Source organism: Mesoplodon mirus (assembly GCF_964341445.2).
Source record: "Mesoplodon mirus genome assembly, chromosome: 6".
Taxonomy (NCBI): domain Eukaryota; kingdom Metazoa; phylum Chordata; class Mammalia; order Artiodactyla; family Ziphiidae; genus Mesoplodon; species Mesoplodon mirus.
In genome coordinates, this window is record NC_138982.1 from 47,275,949 (window position 1) to 47,292,473 (window position 16,525).

A 16,525-nucleotide genomic window follows, 5' to 3' on the forward strand; every position below is an offset into this window, starting at 1 on the left:
ACAAGTCAGGAATATTATCAGCAGCCATGGGGTTCTCCGAGTCGGCACTTTTTTGGAATCAGCAGTCCTGCTTTTCATCTTTAACTGTCCCTCTTCACCTGGCAGAGGCAGCAAATGTCAGCAGCAAGGCTGTCGTGGGGGCCTGTGTAGTTGTAGTTGTAAAACAGAAATCTCTGCAATTAGGTCTTTTCCCATGGCTGTGGCAGTCCAGCTGTGGCATCTGCTCTGAGTCACAGCAGTTTTCCTTGTCCTGATTCAGACAAGCAGGGTGAAGATGTTCTAGCTGCAGACTTTTCTATAGATTCCACTGAGATCTGGAGAGAGCCAGAGGCCCCATCAGCCAGGCATACTGGGAAAGAGAGGATGGAACCTTTTTCTCAGTGAAGCCCCAGGTGCCTGGCCTGCTGTGTTTTGTGAGTGTGCTCCCCTGGCTGGTGGAAGAACAGGGCTCATTGCATGATGCCTGACCCAGATTTGTGGCCAGATGGTTTGAAGCCTCTGGATGGCGAGGACAGTGAGCAGGGCCATCAGCAGGAATTCGATAGTGACCAGGGCTAGGGTATCTGGCGGCTCTGACCTTGGAAGACAACTTGAATGTTCCCAATGAACTTGGGATATTTCTAAGTTCATGGCTTAGCTAGGAAACAAGAGAATATAATCAGGTTAGTGTGATGAAAACACTCTAGGCTTTGGACTCAGACCATCTAGGTTCATATTTCAACACAATTAGTAGGTTGCTCTGAACAGGGTTTCTCAACTGTAAAGTGGGTTGTTTTAAGGATAGTGCTTAGCATAGTATCTGGCTACAAGAGAACTTAGCCTATAGGACATGTCTGTTTGTTTTCTAAGTATATAACAAGAAGTCTGGAGGTAGAAATTCTTAGTATTTGATGAGTGGCTCAACAACATTTAGGCTGGCATCTTTGTGATTCTCTTGATGTTTCTCTTGTTTTTAAAGTCTTGACCCCAAGATGGTTACTACAGCTCCAGACATCAAGTCTGTGTCCAAAGCAGGAAGAAGGAAAAGGAACAGTGATGGTTTCTTCTGTTCCTTTTACCAAGAGAGCAGTAACTTTCCTAGAAGTTCTTGGTAGACTTCTGCTTATGTCTCATTCCAGAACTATGTGATGTAGCCATTCCTAGCAGCAAGGGAGTCTGAGAAGGCAAACGTTTAGCTTTTTAACCACCACAGTAGAAGGTGGTCAGGGAAGAGGGAGGTTGGGAATAAATTAGCCATTTACCAGTGTCTGCCATAATGCCTTTCCTTTAATTATGTGGAATTATCCTTTTATTTTTCTTTTAATGGTTATTTTCCCTCTTGGAATTACTGCCTGAATTTCTCTCTCTTTCTGTCTCTCTCTCTGTCTCTGACTCTGTCTCTCTCAACACCTTTAATCCTTTTAGAAATAATTAATAGTGAAGGCATGAAGTACTCTTAGGCTTGTGGAGTCTGACATATGCCAGCATTTGCACAACAGTGGAGCCCAGGTTTGGTAGAGGTGGAGTTCCTGGCAGCAAGTGGGAAGTTCTCACCTGAAACAATGGAGAATGTCAAACCAAGGAAGTGAGCACAGTTAAAACCGGTATCTAAGTCAGAGATGACAGACTTGAGCTCACCTCCTCTCAAGAAAACACCAAAATCACAGCTAACCGCTGAACAACCATCAACAAAAAAGACTGGAACCTGCTAAGTGAGGGATGGAGCTAGTAACTTGGCACCTGGGGAATGAGAACCACTGCTAGAAGGTCTAGAGCAGTGATGTTTAATAGAAATATAATGTGACCCATATATGTACTTTTTTTTTTTTTTTTTGCTGTACGTGGGCCTCTCACTGTTGTGGCCTCTCCCGTTGCGGAGCACAGGCTCCGGACGCGCAGGCTCAGCGGCCATGGCTCACGGGCCCAGCCACTCCGCAGCATGTGGGATCTTCCCGGACCGGGGCACGAACCCATGTCCCCTGCATCGGCAGGCGGACTCTCAACCACTGTGCCACCAGGGAAGCCCCCACATATGTACTTTTAAATTTTGTGGTAACCATGTTAAGAAGGCAAAAAGGAACACAGGAAATTAATTTTATTTATTTATTTATTTGATTTTTTTGAGCATTAAACATTTATTTAATATTTTCAAAATTATTTAATTACATTAGGAAAGAATAAGTAGGATAAAGAGGCAGATATGGGATTATAGAATGCATCATTATATGCACATATAATGAAAAATTATTGGACATATATAACATATACCCAAGCATTAGCAGAAGTTATCTATGGCCAGTTTATATTGTTCCTTACTCATTTCCATATTTAGTTTTCTTCACAATAATAATTTTAATCCCTTTTAAAATAATAGCAGGAGGAAGCACTCTCTGAAGGCTTACACACTTCAGTAATGTGTTTTTTAGGTTAGGCCGATGTCAGTTACAACAAATTCCCAGCCCCCTGACTCATAATTATTTTATTTATTTATCTTTTTTAGGAAAACAATTTTAATAATTTTATTTAACCCGGTATAGCTAAAATATTGTTCCAACATATGATCAATATTCAAAATTATTAATGAGGTAATTTACTTCTTTGTACTAAGTCTTGGAAATCTGTTGATAGTTTGTATTTTCCACTTACAGCACACCTCAGTTTGGACTGGTCACATGTCAAGGGCTCAGCAGCCACATGTGTCTAGTGACTATTGTATTGGGCAGTGCAGGCTACAGAAATGATTCTCAATCACGTTGGACCAAATGCCTCTTTTTTTTTTTTTTATAAAGTTATTTATTTATTTTTGGCTGCATTGGGTCTTCATTGCTGCACGGGCTTTCTCTAGTTGCGACCAGCGGGGGCTACTCTTTGTTGTGGTGCGCAGGCTTCTCATTGTGGTAGCTTCTTTTGTTGTGGAGCATGGGCTCTAGGCACGCATGGACTTCAGTAGTTGTGGCACGTGGGCTTCAGTAGTTGTGGCTCACGGGCTCTAGAGAGCAGGCTCAGTAGTTGTGGCACACGGGCTTAGTTGCTTCGCAGCATGTGGTATGTTCCTGGACCAGGGATCGAACCCGTGTCCCCTGCATTGGCAGGCGGATTCTTAACCACTGCATCACCAGGGAAGTCCCAAATGCCTCTTTTTTTATAACAAATAATTTGTATTGCCCCTCACCATCCTGAAATGAAATGTATAGATACTGTAGTAATCTGCATTAGTTAGGGTGGGATAAAGAGCTATAACAAATAGACTCCGAAGTGTATGTATAGTGGCTCAAATGAACACAGTAGAAATTTAGTTCTTACTCTTGAAACAGTCCAGCATGTATGTTCAGCATGTATGTATGGTCAGCAGACAACTTTTCTTCACGTTCATGAATGAAGCCTCCTTTCACTTTGTGACTCTTACTGATATTATCCATTTTGTGTCTTTCTTATTAGCTGCATCCAGGAAGCAGACAGGGAAAGATAGCATACCACTTCTTAAAAGCCTCAGCTCAGTAAGAGTACACACCACATTCCATTGACTTGAACCCAGCTCAGTCTTGTGGATACACTTAACTGCAAAGGAAGCTGGGAAATGTAGTTTAGCTGTGTGCCCAGAGGGTGAACAGCCACCCCCTAGTTATTTATGCATATACTTAAAAAAAAATTAAATGTAAAGGAGAGTTGTAATGTGAAGGAGAAAGAAAAGGAAACAATAGTAAAATAATATGTATTTCAATATGTATTTCCAGCTATTCTAGAAAAAATAATGAAGTAGTCAGGTGCTTGCCCCTGTACATGGAGTCACCATGAATGTAGCAGGTGCAAATGCTGGGATGTGGTATGGGTGACCAGACATCCTGAGTGGCCTTACTGTAGTAGTTTTCTAAAATAGTAAACAATTGTTGACAAAGTTCTGAACAAGGTGATAAAGTATTATCTTCTGTCAATTTATAGGGTTGTTGCAATTTCTGGAAAACTCAGTATATTTTGGAACCCTTTAAAAATATTTTATGATTTGTGACAGCATGGGTGGACCTTGAGGGCATTATGCTACGGGAAATAAGTCAGAGAAAGACAAATACTTTATGATCTTACCTAGATGTGGAACCTAAAAACTGAGCTCATAGGAGCAGAGAACAGGTTGGTGGTTATCAAAGGTGGGTGTGGAGTGGGGAAAATGGGTAAAGGTGGTTAAAAGGTACAAACTTCCAGATATAAAATAAATAAGTTCTGGGGATATAATGTATAGTATGGTGACTGTAGTTAATAATACTGTATATTTGAAAATTGCCAAGAGAGTAGATCTTAAAAGTTTTCACCACAAGAAAAAAATTTGTAACTATGTGAGGTGCTGGATGTTAACTAAAATCAATTTTGTACACCTTAGACCAATACAATGTTGTATGTCAATTGTATCTCAATAAAACTGGAAAAATATTTTTAAACACTTTATGATTGTATGTAAAACAAAGAGTCTAGGATCAGATATATAAATGTATTTTTTAACATGCTGAGTTTCTGGTAAGACATTCAGAAATCAAACAAGATGTGAGACAATTCTTTATTACATAGGTCAGATTATTTAGTATCCCAGGCCCTGAGATTTCCCAGGTGCCTCCCAGTGAGTGGTGCTCCCATTTTCCCAGCTAAAGTCAGTTCTTCTGGGGAAGAGAAAGGGAAAATAGACACTGGGAGGCAAATAGCAGTAACCACTTCACTCTCTCTCCCACTGTTGCTCTTCACCATCTTCCTGTAGGATTTCCCAATGTTCCAAATTCTCCTCTAAATGATGCAAGTCTTTATGCCAGCCAACACCCAGATCCTTATGGGAATGGTCTTATGTACCCCAAGCACTTGCTAGTGTTTTCTGCAGTAAAGCTAGGATTTAATGTATAGGTAGAAATAATACCAGGAGGAGTGATGTTTATTTTATTAAGTCACCATTGTACAATACTTACTTCCAAGGAGTCTGGTTTTCTTTACCTTCCTTGAATAGGGCTTCTTTGCAGTCTTTCTTCCTTTTGCATTTCCACGTTTCCTCACAAGGTGGCACTGAATGCCTTGTTGTGGATGGAGGCTCAGCTTTGTTTCCTTGGTGCTTCTGTCTCTAAGACTAACAGACTAAAGTTCAACAGCACGTGGTGTCCCCAGTTAACCTCGGGCCTCTCTGGTGTTCAGTATCAGTATTAACCAAGATACGAGAAAACTCTACCCATCTTTCTCCATTTAGGCATGAATACCTTTCATTATAGTTAATGAAAAGGTTAAATCATGAAATGGTATAATCATATCCTTATGAATATCTTACAGTGTTTTGGTTCCTTGAAATATTTTAGCCATTCTCTGGGCAAATATTGTTTGTGCAATTAGTACAGGGTTACAGTGCATCTAAATTAGCCTTACCCCAGATGTAACTTTTCTTTTTTTTTTTTTTTTTTTTTGCGGTATGCGGGCCTCTCACTGTTGTGGGCTCCCCCGTTGCGGAGCACAGGCTCCGGACGCGCAGGCCCAGCGGCCATGGCTCACAGGCCCAGCCGCTCCGCGGCATATGGGATCCTCCCAGACCGGGGCACGAACCCGTATCCCCTGCATCGGCAGGCGGACTCTCAACCACTGCGCCACCAGGGAGGCCCCAGATGTAACTTTTCTTAATTCACATTTCTCTGAAGCTTCCTATGATTGTGAAACTAGAAAGAGGAAGAATATTTATTAGTTGAAAACGGATAGTATCCTGATCTAAATTGTTTTCAGTCAACATAACGAGGCAACTCAATCTTGTCAAACAACTAATCTTCAGGTATCTTTTTTTTAATTTAAAATAAGTATACAGGATTTAAGAGGCATTTCCTGGAGAAGAATGACTGGTCATCCAGACAAATATCACAGTGATTGGTCTCTGAAAGCCCAAGACTCACATTGACAATACTTATAAGAGACTTGTATAGAAAAACCACAATGCTGACTTACTCTTGACATGATACAAATACTCGTGTTTGCTCAGTAGCGCATTCTCTCCCTTGAAACAAATTTACATGGAACAGCAGAGTATAAGCAGAAGATACCAGGTGTGGACTCAGAGCAGCAGAGTGGATTGGATGATCCTAATGGCGGTGTCATCAGGTAGACTGGAGACATGGCCTGGATACTCGAGGTTGTGGGCCAGGACCCTCTCTCCTTAGGATAGCTGCCTGCCTTTGCTTCTCTGAGTCTCCCTTTTCCGTAGTTTCTTCATTGATCCCACACCCTCAGTAATCATGCAGTCCTCATTAAACCACACACTGCACTGATGCCTCTTTCATTAGATATGTGGAATACGTGCGGCCATTTGCAGTTAACTTCACTTGGGAGCCGTGTTCCACTGAAAGTAGCTTCTCTCCACGGGCGTAGCCTGGAAGGTGCTCCCAGCACTTCAGCTCATGTCCCTCTGCCTAGGGTGCAAGTGCTCCAACTTTCTTAGTCCTCGCTGCCTTAGCAGCTCAGTCATTTTTTCACGGCCCTTTTTGGCCAAAAGCAATGCCTAACAGTCAAAATAACTTAAGTCTATATGTCCTGACAACTTAGTAGCTGTTTGAAAAAATAAATTCACACAGTTGAAAGAAAAAGTAATATTTAACTTTCATTCTTAGAGAACCACAGTTATCTCAAACCTTGGAATCAGTCTAGACATCGCCACCTGCATTTCCTGTTCCACATTGATTTTCATACTGCACTTGCTGTTTGTTTTTTTTTGTTTTTTTTTTGTTTTTCTGCGGGACATGGGCCTCTCACTGTTGTGGCCTCTCCGTTGCAGAGCACAGGCTCCAGACGCGCAGACTTAGAGGCCATGGCTCACGGACCTAACCGCTCCGCGGCATGTGGGATCTTCCCAGACCGGGGCACGAACCCGTGTCCCCTGCATCGGCAGGCGGACTCTCAACCACTGCGCCACCAGGGAAGCCCTGCACTTGCTTTTTATCCCAGCAGCCACCAAACCCCCAACTTCCCAAAGATGCAATGCCATTCAAAAGAATACCGCACAGTTTAATATTGAAATTCCAAACTACCTCAGGCGAGTAGCAAGCAAGGCATCTGACACATGCCAATTATTGCTGTTTTCCCCCCAGATTTAAAATATTCATGGTGGTTTTGTGAGTTCACTGTGGTTCCCTGTTTGGGAACCATGGAGCTGGAACATAGTCATGTGGGTATGTCTAGGGACAAAGAGATTGAGAAATATCATCTGTTTAATATAATCTGGTGGCCTCTGCTCCAATGACTTAAATATTTGAATATTAATTTTACACTTTTCTTCTCACAGGGATGTCTTATATTCCCTTGTAAGAGTTACTGAAGGGCAGCTGATTATTGCCTCCTTGCAAGAATAATAACTGTAATAATGGTTACCATTTATTGAGCACCTATATAATAATAAATACTCTGCTAAAGTGCTTTTCATATATGTTCTCACTTAATCCTCACAGTACCTTTTGAGGTAGGTACAGGTAATATGCCTATGACATAGATACATATGTATATATAAGGAAACTTGTATTTAAGTGTCTTGCTTAAAATCACATAGAGATTAAGTGGTAAAGCAGAATTTGAACAAGCCTGTCTGATTTTAGAGCCAACTCTCTCTCTCTCTTTTTTTTTTGGCCACGCCGTGCTGCATGCAGGATCTTAGTTCCCTGACCAGGGAGTGAACCTTTGTCCCCTGCAGTGGAAGTGCAGAGTCCCAACCACTGGACCGCCAGGGAACTCCCTAGAGCCAGCTCTCTTAACCACCATGCTCTTTCACCTTTGATATTTACTAACTACAAAAATAAAGAGCAATATTATGTATCTGTGTTGGCATTATTTACTATTCTACCTATGCTAAAAATATTTAAATCAGTGTTATCTTTTATACAGTAACTATCTTCAAAGGATTCAAAAATTGAATTCTCACAACACCCCTGAGTAAGCATGAAGGAGAGAGACTTGTTTGAAATAGTTCAGTGTCAACCTTCCCTCATTCTGCTCTGAAATAATATAGACAGAAAAGGGAGTGGCCGATGCACATCTCGATGTTAATTGAAGTCCCTTACCTGCAGAGGTGTGATGTGAAACATTTTGCTAACATCTTGACCACCTGTTTTTGTTGCAGGAGGCCGAGGGAAAGATGGTGCCCCCATCATCACTTTTCCAGAGTTTGTGGGGTTTAAACACATCCCAGATGAGGACTTTCTGAATGTCATGACCTACCTCACCAGCGTCCCCAGGTGAGCTGAACACAGTGCTCTGCTGCCTTCCTTGTCACTGGCTTTGTCCTGAATTTCCCATGTGGAAGGGCTGGGGTGAGATGGAATCTTCCCTGAGCAGAGCTCACACTGGCATATAACTTAGCGAGTTTTGCTTATCCATCAGTCACAGACAAGGGATGTGGAAAGAGACTAGAAAACAAAGTTACACGAGTATCGGTTTTGATTATGGTGTGCACATACGCAGTACTTAATAAACATTGTTGAGTGAATGTAAAATTGATTGAATCGCTAATGCTGCTCTTGTTCCTTCAGGTTCATTGCTCTAGATTAAGGTGATTCTGGCTTCCTGGGGCCTGTCGTCTCAGACACCTGGCCGCTGCTCAGGGAGGTCAAGCCATGTTAAGAGTTATTTATCTCCCTCAAATAAGGAATTCAGGGGTAGATTTTATAGTTGTCATTGTCAGATGGAGAAACTAAGTCACAGAGCAAGGAAACTAAAAGTCCAGGAACAAAAACTGTGCCTAAAGCTGAGACCAAAACAGAGATGTTTTTGGGCATCTGCTACTTCCACCTCTCTGGCCCAGGTCTCACATATTTATGCCACTTAAGTCAATAAATAGCCAGATCTCCAAGGGATGGAATGTGGTACAGAGTTCATATTGGTGACAAACATTTTATAGACATAGATGGAGCTGGGCGTGGAGTCCAAACCCAGTTCTCCCAGAAAGCAGACTTGGCCAGGAAAGGCCCTACCCTCCATGGGTCTGTATTGCTTAGGATACTGTCTGTTACTTAACTGCTTTGTGGTTAGGAGTCTACACAACAGCCAGGGATGTGCTGTTTTGCTTGCTTTCCATCTGCCTCATATGATTTAGAGGTAAACACCAGCTCTGTGATTGAAAGGCCACCTGGAGTCTGATCCCACCTGCAGAGATTAGGAAGTTGATTAGTTTGCTTTAACCAAACCTACTCTTTTTTGGTTTTTTTGTTTTTGTTTTTTTTACCCTTCTTACTTCTTCTTCAGAGAAAGCTATGGATTTTATTTATTTATTTATTTATTTTTTGCGGTACGTGGGCCTCGCGCTGTTGTGGCCTCTCCCGTTGCGGAGCACAGGCTCTGGATGCGCAGGCTCAACGGCCATGGCTCACGGGCCCAGCCGCTCCGCGGCATGTGGGATCTTCCCGGACCGGGGCACGAACCCGTGTCCCCTGCATCGGCAGGCAGGCTCTCAACCACTGCGCCACCAGGGAAGCCCTATGGATTTATTTTTAATGTACTTCTTCAAAATTCAGTACTTACATTTCACCATTTCCCCTGTTCTCTGCCTCTGATCCTGGAATATTGTATGCATTATGCAGACACGAGAGGATTTGGGCTTTGTTGGTTTGAGGGAAGGATGCTGTATATTTCTGGGTTTTGCTTACATGGTTCTGTCTACAGGAACGCCTTTGCCACCCTTCTAGGCCTGGCTAATTCCTGCACAATCATCAGCCCTTAGTCTGATCTCATTTCTTCAAGGAAACTTGCCCTGACCCCAGTTCTGCTCTCCCAGACTCTTTATTTCCACAGAACCCTGAGTGTACCCCTTGTATAATGCCACAGTATATGGAAATTATTTCTGCTTCTTCCATTAGACTGTGAACTAGTGAAGAGTAGGGGCCAATGCTTTTTTTTCCCCCTTCTTTTCTTTTTTTTATTCCTAGCCCAGCACATAGTAGGTTCTCAAGAAGTGATGTTGGTGGAATTTCCAGTTCTGATATAATTCATCTCAATCAAAGCGTATTTGTTATAGGGTGAGAAGCGGGACACTGCCAGATAGAGGGGAACCCCACTCCTCACTCCTGCCTTTTCCTCCCAGGGTTATAGGGAGTTGAACTTGGTCTCCCTCTTTGGCTCAATTGCCTCCCAAAACATTGACCTATCCTTCTGTGAGGAGCAGCAAGGAAGAAGGTGAGCAGGGAGGTGGGTAATGGGTAGAAGTGCCTTCTCCCCATTCTCATTATATTTGTTTTAAACTTACTCTCTAATTTTACTGAATCCCTGGATGCAGTCATGTGCTAAATGAAAAGTGTCATTTTCATCTTGTCCTTGCAGCCTTTTCTGAGTCATGCTGAGGACTGGACATTGAGTGCCATGTGACCCAGTGTAGAGAGAAGCATCGAGGGGTAGAAACCCTATCTCACAGGCAAAAAAGATAAGAAAAATCAAGAGACTACTGTTCAGGCCTGTTTTCCCTTTTCTGCTCTATGCTTCTTGTATAATTTCTTGTGAACTAGGGAGTATTTTCCTTTCCTAGAATGCAGTTTGTCTCTTGAGAGAGAGTAGCTGTCTGACCAGTTATTCCTCTTTCCTCTTCCCGGCATTTGCTCCTACTTGCTCACTGCCCCACCCCTTGTTACTTTCAACATAAAACAGAGACAAGGGTAAGAAGGTCTGAAAGGAGAATTTGACCTGAACTTTGCTTCCCAGTTTCCACTTCAGTTTCCAAAGAATGAAACCACTCCTGTTCTTTTTATGATTCCTATTCATCACAATTTGCATCTTCCTAAATGTTACAGTGGTTACCAGGCACCAGAGCTTTTCCCAGATTGCACAATGTTTTATAGGCAGGTGGAATGACCTACAACAACAAGGAAGAATTGACACACTAGAAGAGGAGAATGGCAGGATACTCAGCGCAGGGAAAGGAAAGCTCGATGCGCGAAATGAACAAGGATCTCTCATTGTGGCTGGGTTGGGTGAGTGCAGTAAGGCTTCCCACAGTAGCTCATTTTTTATAAGATCTTTGCTGAGTGCCATCAGTGTGTAGGGAGCTAGGTTAGGTGCCATAAAAGACCAAAAAGACCATAAGACAATATCTTGGATCTCAAGAGATTCATCACAGGACTCTGTTGTCATGATATTTTGTGAAATATGCAAAGAAAGTGCTATAGGAGCTCAGAAGAGAGAAAAGTCACTTCAGACAGGAAAAAACAAGGAAAGCTTCAAGAATGAAGTGGGCTTAAAGGATGGATAAGATTTCCACAGGTAGATCGGAGAGGGACATTTCAGAGAGAGAGAGAATGGGATGGTGTTTAAGAGCTTTGGACACAGGCCAAACTGGATTGAAATCCAGATTCTACACTCCCCAGCTGTGTCTGGAGCAAATGACTTGGCTTCTATTTCCAACCCCCACTCCACTGCTGGATTTTGAAGTTTTAAATAGAGCTTGTTTGGGGAATTACAGACTATCCAGGTTGCCCAGAGCAGAGTGAAAATCCTTTTCAGATAGTAGTGAGAAATGAGACCTGGATAGACAGTGGGGAACAGACTGGGCAAGGCATTTTCCACCAAGTTAAGGAGTTTACGCACAGTGAGCAGGACCAGGCCATTGGAGGTTCTGAGGAGGAAAATGGCAACCAGATGAATTTGGTGGTGGTGTGCAGGATGGATCACAGGTAGTGGGGGAAAGGGGGCAGGGAGACCAATTAAGGGCTTCTGCCCCGGGATAGGTGCAAAGTGAAGAGGGAGTGAGCTGCATGATGGCAGGAGGGCTGGACAGAAGGGGATGGACAGGAAGGACAGGCACTGAGGACTGGTGGTTGTGAGGGAAGAGGGAGAGTGAGGAACTAATGATGATCCTCAGCTTTAGGAATTGTGTTCACAGTCACATCTTTTTGCTTTTACATGTATGGGCACATGGAGTTGAGGTCTCATTTGAAAGCTGTCTCCAGTGGCTACAGATTGTAGCTGAGTGGCTTGAAAAGGCATTAGTGAAATATTCTGAGTCACAGAGATGGTCAACTATTTTTAAATCACAGTTGTTTTTCAAAAAATCAATATTTGTATAACTAAGCATGCATTTTTATTACCCTATTCCTCTATTTAGTTTCTTTGTTTTACTCATAGCTCTGAGTTCATTACCTGAGAGGGATTGGAGAAAGTACTTTTATTAGATGGTAACAAGAACTATATTTCATAACTGTGAATTTTATGATTATTTACTATTTCTGAAGGTCCTTTTCTATAATGAATCTGTCCAGAGGCCTATTTAAGTTTGAAGAATTCTTCCATGTCCCTTTTCCTCCCATAAAGCCTGATGAATAGTCTTTGAGAAGAGTTGTACCTCTTTTACAATACACTGTCTGGTAGAATGCTGTCGGGCATTTCTACTTTAGGAAGAGAGGGAAGGAGGACAGTGTTATTATTTGGCCTGTGAATTATAATGAGACTTGCTCCTTTGTATTGAAAGACTGAATGGGATTATAGCAACCCAGCAGCTTTAGAAACCAGCCTCGCCAGAGAAGTGAGTTTGATCTGGGCCTTTTACTATTATGAAGACAGTGGAAAAGCCCCTGTTTTTAAGTGGCTTTGAATAGTATTAATAGGAAAGGTGCTGCTTTGATTGAGTAGTTAGGATAAGATGTGTTATTTCCTGGACTGGCTATGGAATTGCTCCCCCAAATCAGGAAAATGGAATCATTCATTTGACTTCTAAGGATAGAGGTTCAGAGTAGGGAGTCTTATTGGGCTGCTGTCTTGCCCAGGGTGTATGGATTTGCTTCACAGCTCTCAGGAAGGATACCTTCGGAGACCTGACCTTAGGCACCCAACTGAGGCTCAAAATTAGAGAGCATCCCATGGATTTATTATGAATAAATGGTGACAATGGCAAGTAAGTCTTATATACCAGGAGAATTTGAATGGACTATATTAGAAGCCAGAAAAAAATTTAATATGCCAGATTCCTGGTCTTTGCTATGTAAGAGCCAGGGTGTCTGACATTGTTTCTCCCCAGTAGAATGACCTAGTGTGTATATAACAGCTTTTCTTTGTTCATTTGTTTAAGTTATTGTTTTAGAATACCCATGCTGTATCCTGCCTTTGTGCCATCTATCCTGTACAGAGAGGAGCTCACTTTCCCTTTTCTGATAATTCAGGTTTCTTTAGACATTCAAAACACAGCCTCTTGCTTGAATTTAACAGTGCTAATGATTGTAAATATCTGGAATTTGTCCTTACTCAGTGGTATTATCAATTACAAACAAGATAATTGCTCTAGTTCTGTGAAAAATGCCATTGGTATTTTGATAGGGATTGTACTGAATCTGTAGATTGCCTTGGGTAGTATGGTCATTTTAACAATACTAATTCTTCTAATCCATGAACATGGTATATATTTCCATTTGTTTGTGTCATCTTCAATTTCTTTCATCAGTGTCATATCAATAGTTTTCTGAGTACAGGCCTTTTACCTCCTTAGTTAGATTTATTCCTAGGTGTTTTATTCTTTTTGATGCAATTGTAAATGGGATTGTTATCTTAATTTCTATTTCTGATAGTTTGTGTTAGTGTATAGAAATGCGACAGATTTCTGTATATTAATTTTGTATCCTGCAACTTTACTGAATTCATCGATGAGCCCTAGTAGTTTTCTGGTGGCATCTTTAGATTTTCTGTGTATAGTATCATGTCATCTGCAAACAGTGAGAGTTTTACTTTTTCCTTTCCAATTTTGATTCCTTTAATTTTTTTTTCTTGTTTGATTGCTGGGGCCAGGACTTCCAATATTATGTTGAATAAAAGTGGCAAGAGTGGGCATCCTTATCTTGTTCCTGATCTTAGAAGGAAATGCCTTCAGCTTTTTACCATTGAGTATGATGTTAGCTGTGGCTTTATTTATTTTTTTATATTTATTTTTAATTGAAGTGTAGTTGATTTACAGTGTTGTGTTAGTTTCAGGTGTTCAGCAAAGTGATTCAGTTATACATATATTTATCTATTCTTTTTCAGATTCTTTTCCCTCATAGGTTACTACAAAATATTGAGTATAGTTCTCTGTGCTATACAGTAAGCCCTTGTTGTTTATCTATTTTGTATATAGTAGTGTGTACATGTTAATCCCAAACTCCTAATTTATCCCTCCCCCACTTCCCCTTTGGTAACCATAAGTTTGTTTTCTATGTCTGTGGGTCTATTCCTGTTTCGTAAATGAGTTCATTTGTATCATTTTTTTAGATTCCACATATAAGTGATATCATATGATATTTGCCTTTCTCTGTCTGACTTACATCACTTAGTATGATAATCTCTAAGTCCATCCATGTAGCTACAAATGGCATTATTTCATTCTTTTTCATGGCTGAGTAATATTCATTCATATATATATATATATATATATATATATATATATATATATATATATACACACCACATCTTCTTTATTCATTCATCTGTTGATGGAAATTTAGGTTGGTTCCATGTCTTGGCTGTTGTAAATAGTGCTATAATGAACATTGGGGTGAATGTATCTTTTTGAATTAGAGTTTTGTCTGGATATATGCCCAGGAGTGGGATTGCAGGATCATATGATAACTCTACTTTTAGTTAGCTGTGGGCTTTATTATGTTGAATTGTGTTCCCTCTATACCCACTTTGTTGAGAGTTTTTTTAATCATAAATGTATGTTGAATTTTGTCAAAAGCTTTTTCTGCATCTATTGAGATGATTTTCCTTCTTTAATTTGTTAACATGGTGTAGTACATTGACTGATTTCTGGATATTGATTCATCCTTGCATCCATGGGGTAATTCCCACTTGATCATGGTGTATGATCCTTTTAGTGTGTTGTTGAATTTGGTTTGCTAATATTTTGTTGATGATTTTTGCATCTATGTTCATCAGAGATATTAGCCTGTAGTTTTCTTTTTTGGTGATATTTCTGTCTGGTTTTGGTATCAGGGTGATGCTGGCCTCATAGAATGAGTTAGGAAGTATTCCTTCCTCTGCAATTTTTTGGAATGGTTTGAGAAGGATAGGTGTTAACTCTTCTTTAAATGTTTGGTAGAATTCACCTGTGAAATGATCTGGTCCTGGACTTTTGTTGTTTTGGGAGTTTTTCTTATTATTGATTCAGTTTTTTTACTGGTAATTCATCTGTTCATACTTTCTATTCTTCATTGTTCAGTCTTGGAAGACTGTACAGTTCTAGGAATTTGTCCATTTCTTCTAGGTTGTCCATTTTATTGGCATATAATTGTTTATAGTAATCTCTTATGATAATTTGTATTTCTGTAGTATCTGTTGTAACTTCTTTTTCATTTCTGATTTTATTAATTTAGACCATCTCTTTTTTTCTTGATGACTCTGGCTAAAGGTTCATCAATTTTGTTTAGACCAAATAGTTCTAAAATTGGTATGGAAACACAACAGATCCCGAATAGCCAAAACAATCTTAAGAAAGAAGAAAAAGCTGGAGGATCACACTCCCTGATTTCAAACTATACTACAAAGCTACAGTAATCAAAACAGTATGGCACTGGCACAAAAACAGATACATACATCAATGGAATGGAATAGAGAGCCCAGAAACGAACCCACAGTCATATGGGCAATTAATTTATGACAAACAGCCAAGAATATAGAATGGAGAAAAGACAGCTTCTTGAACAAGTGGTGTTGGGAAAACTGGATAGCTATATGCAAAAGAATCAAGCTAGACTACTCTCTCACACACATGCACAACATAAATTCAAAATGGATTAAAGACTTATATGTAAGACCTAAAACCATAAATCTCCTAGAAGAAAACATAGACTGTATGCTCTTTGACATAGTCTTTGTAGATTTTTTTGGATATGTCTCCACAGACAAGGAAAACAAAAGCAAAAATAAACAACTGGGACTACATCAAACTAAAAAGCTTTTGCACAGTAAAGGAAACTGTCAATAAAACAAAAAGGCCGCCTACTGAATGGAAGAAGATATTTGCAAATGATATATCTGATAAGGGGTTAATTCTCCAAAATATACAAAAAATTCATGTATTTCAACATTAAAAAACAAACAACCTAGTTAAAAAATGGGCAGAGGATCTGAATAGATATTTTTCCAGGGAAGATAAGCAGTTGGCCAACAGGCACATGAAAAGGTGCTCAACATCACTACTCATTGGGGAAATGCAAATCAAAACCACAATGAGATATCACCTCACACCTGTCAAAATGGCTATTATCAAAAATACAAAAAAATAACAAGTATTGGTGAGGATGTGGAGAAAAGATTTTTATTTTATTTTATTTTTTATATCGAAGTATACTTGATTTACAATGTTGAGTTAGTTCCTGGTGTACAACAAAGTGATTCAGTGTTGTAGCTCTGCTGTTGAGCTATTACAGCAGAGTTCAGTAATTGAGGCAGAGACCATATGGCCTGCAAAGCCTAAAATATTTACTCTGCTTCTTTACAGAAAAAGTATGATGACTTTTAAGCTAGAATATTCTGACTGATAATACTTAGTGCACATTATTACTAAATTTAATGCAGTTGGGCTTCCCTGGTGACACAGTGGTTAAGAATC

At 40.4% G+C, this 16,525-nt stretch overlaps 1 protein-coding gene across 1 annotated transcript in view; it reads left to right on the forward strand.

Moving 5' to 3' along the window:
* MCF2L2 (MCF.2 cell line derived transforming sequence-like 2) overlaps window positions 1-16,525 on the forward strand; it is a gene marked incomplete at its 5' end in the record, with an annotated part of 239,213 nt that overhangs the window by 27,342 nt on the left and 195,346 nt on the right. The window contains one exon of the mRNA XM_082624318.1: window positions 8,090-8,204. Within this exon, the coding sequence (XP_082480444.1) occupies window positions 8,090-8,204 (115 nt within the window). The remainder of the gene's footprint in view (window positions 1-8,089; window positions 8,205-16,525) is intronic.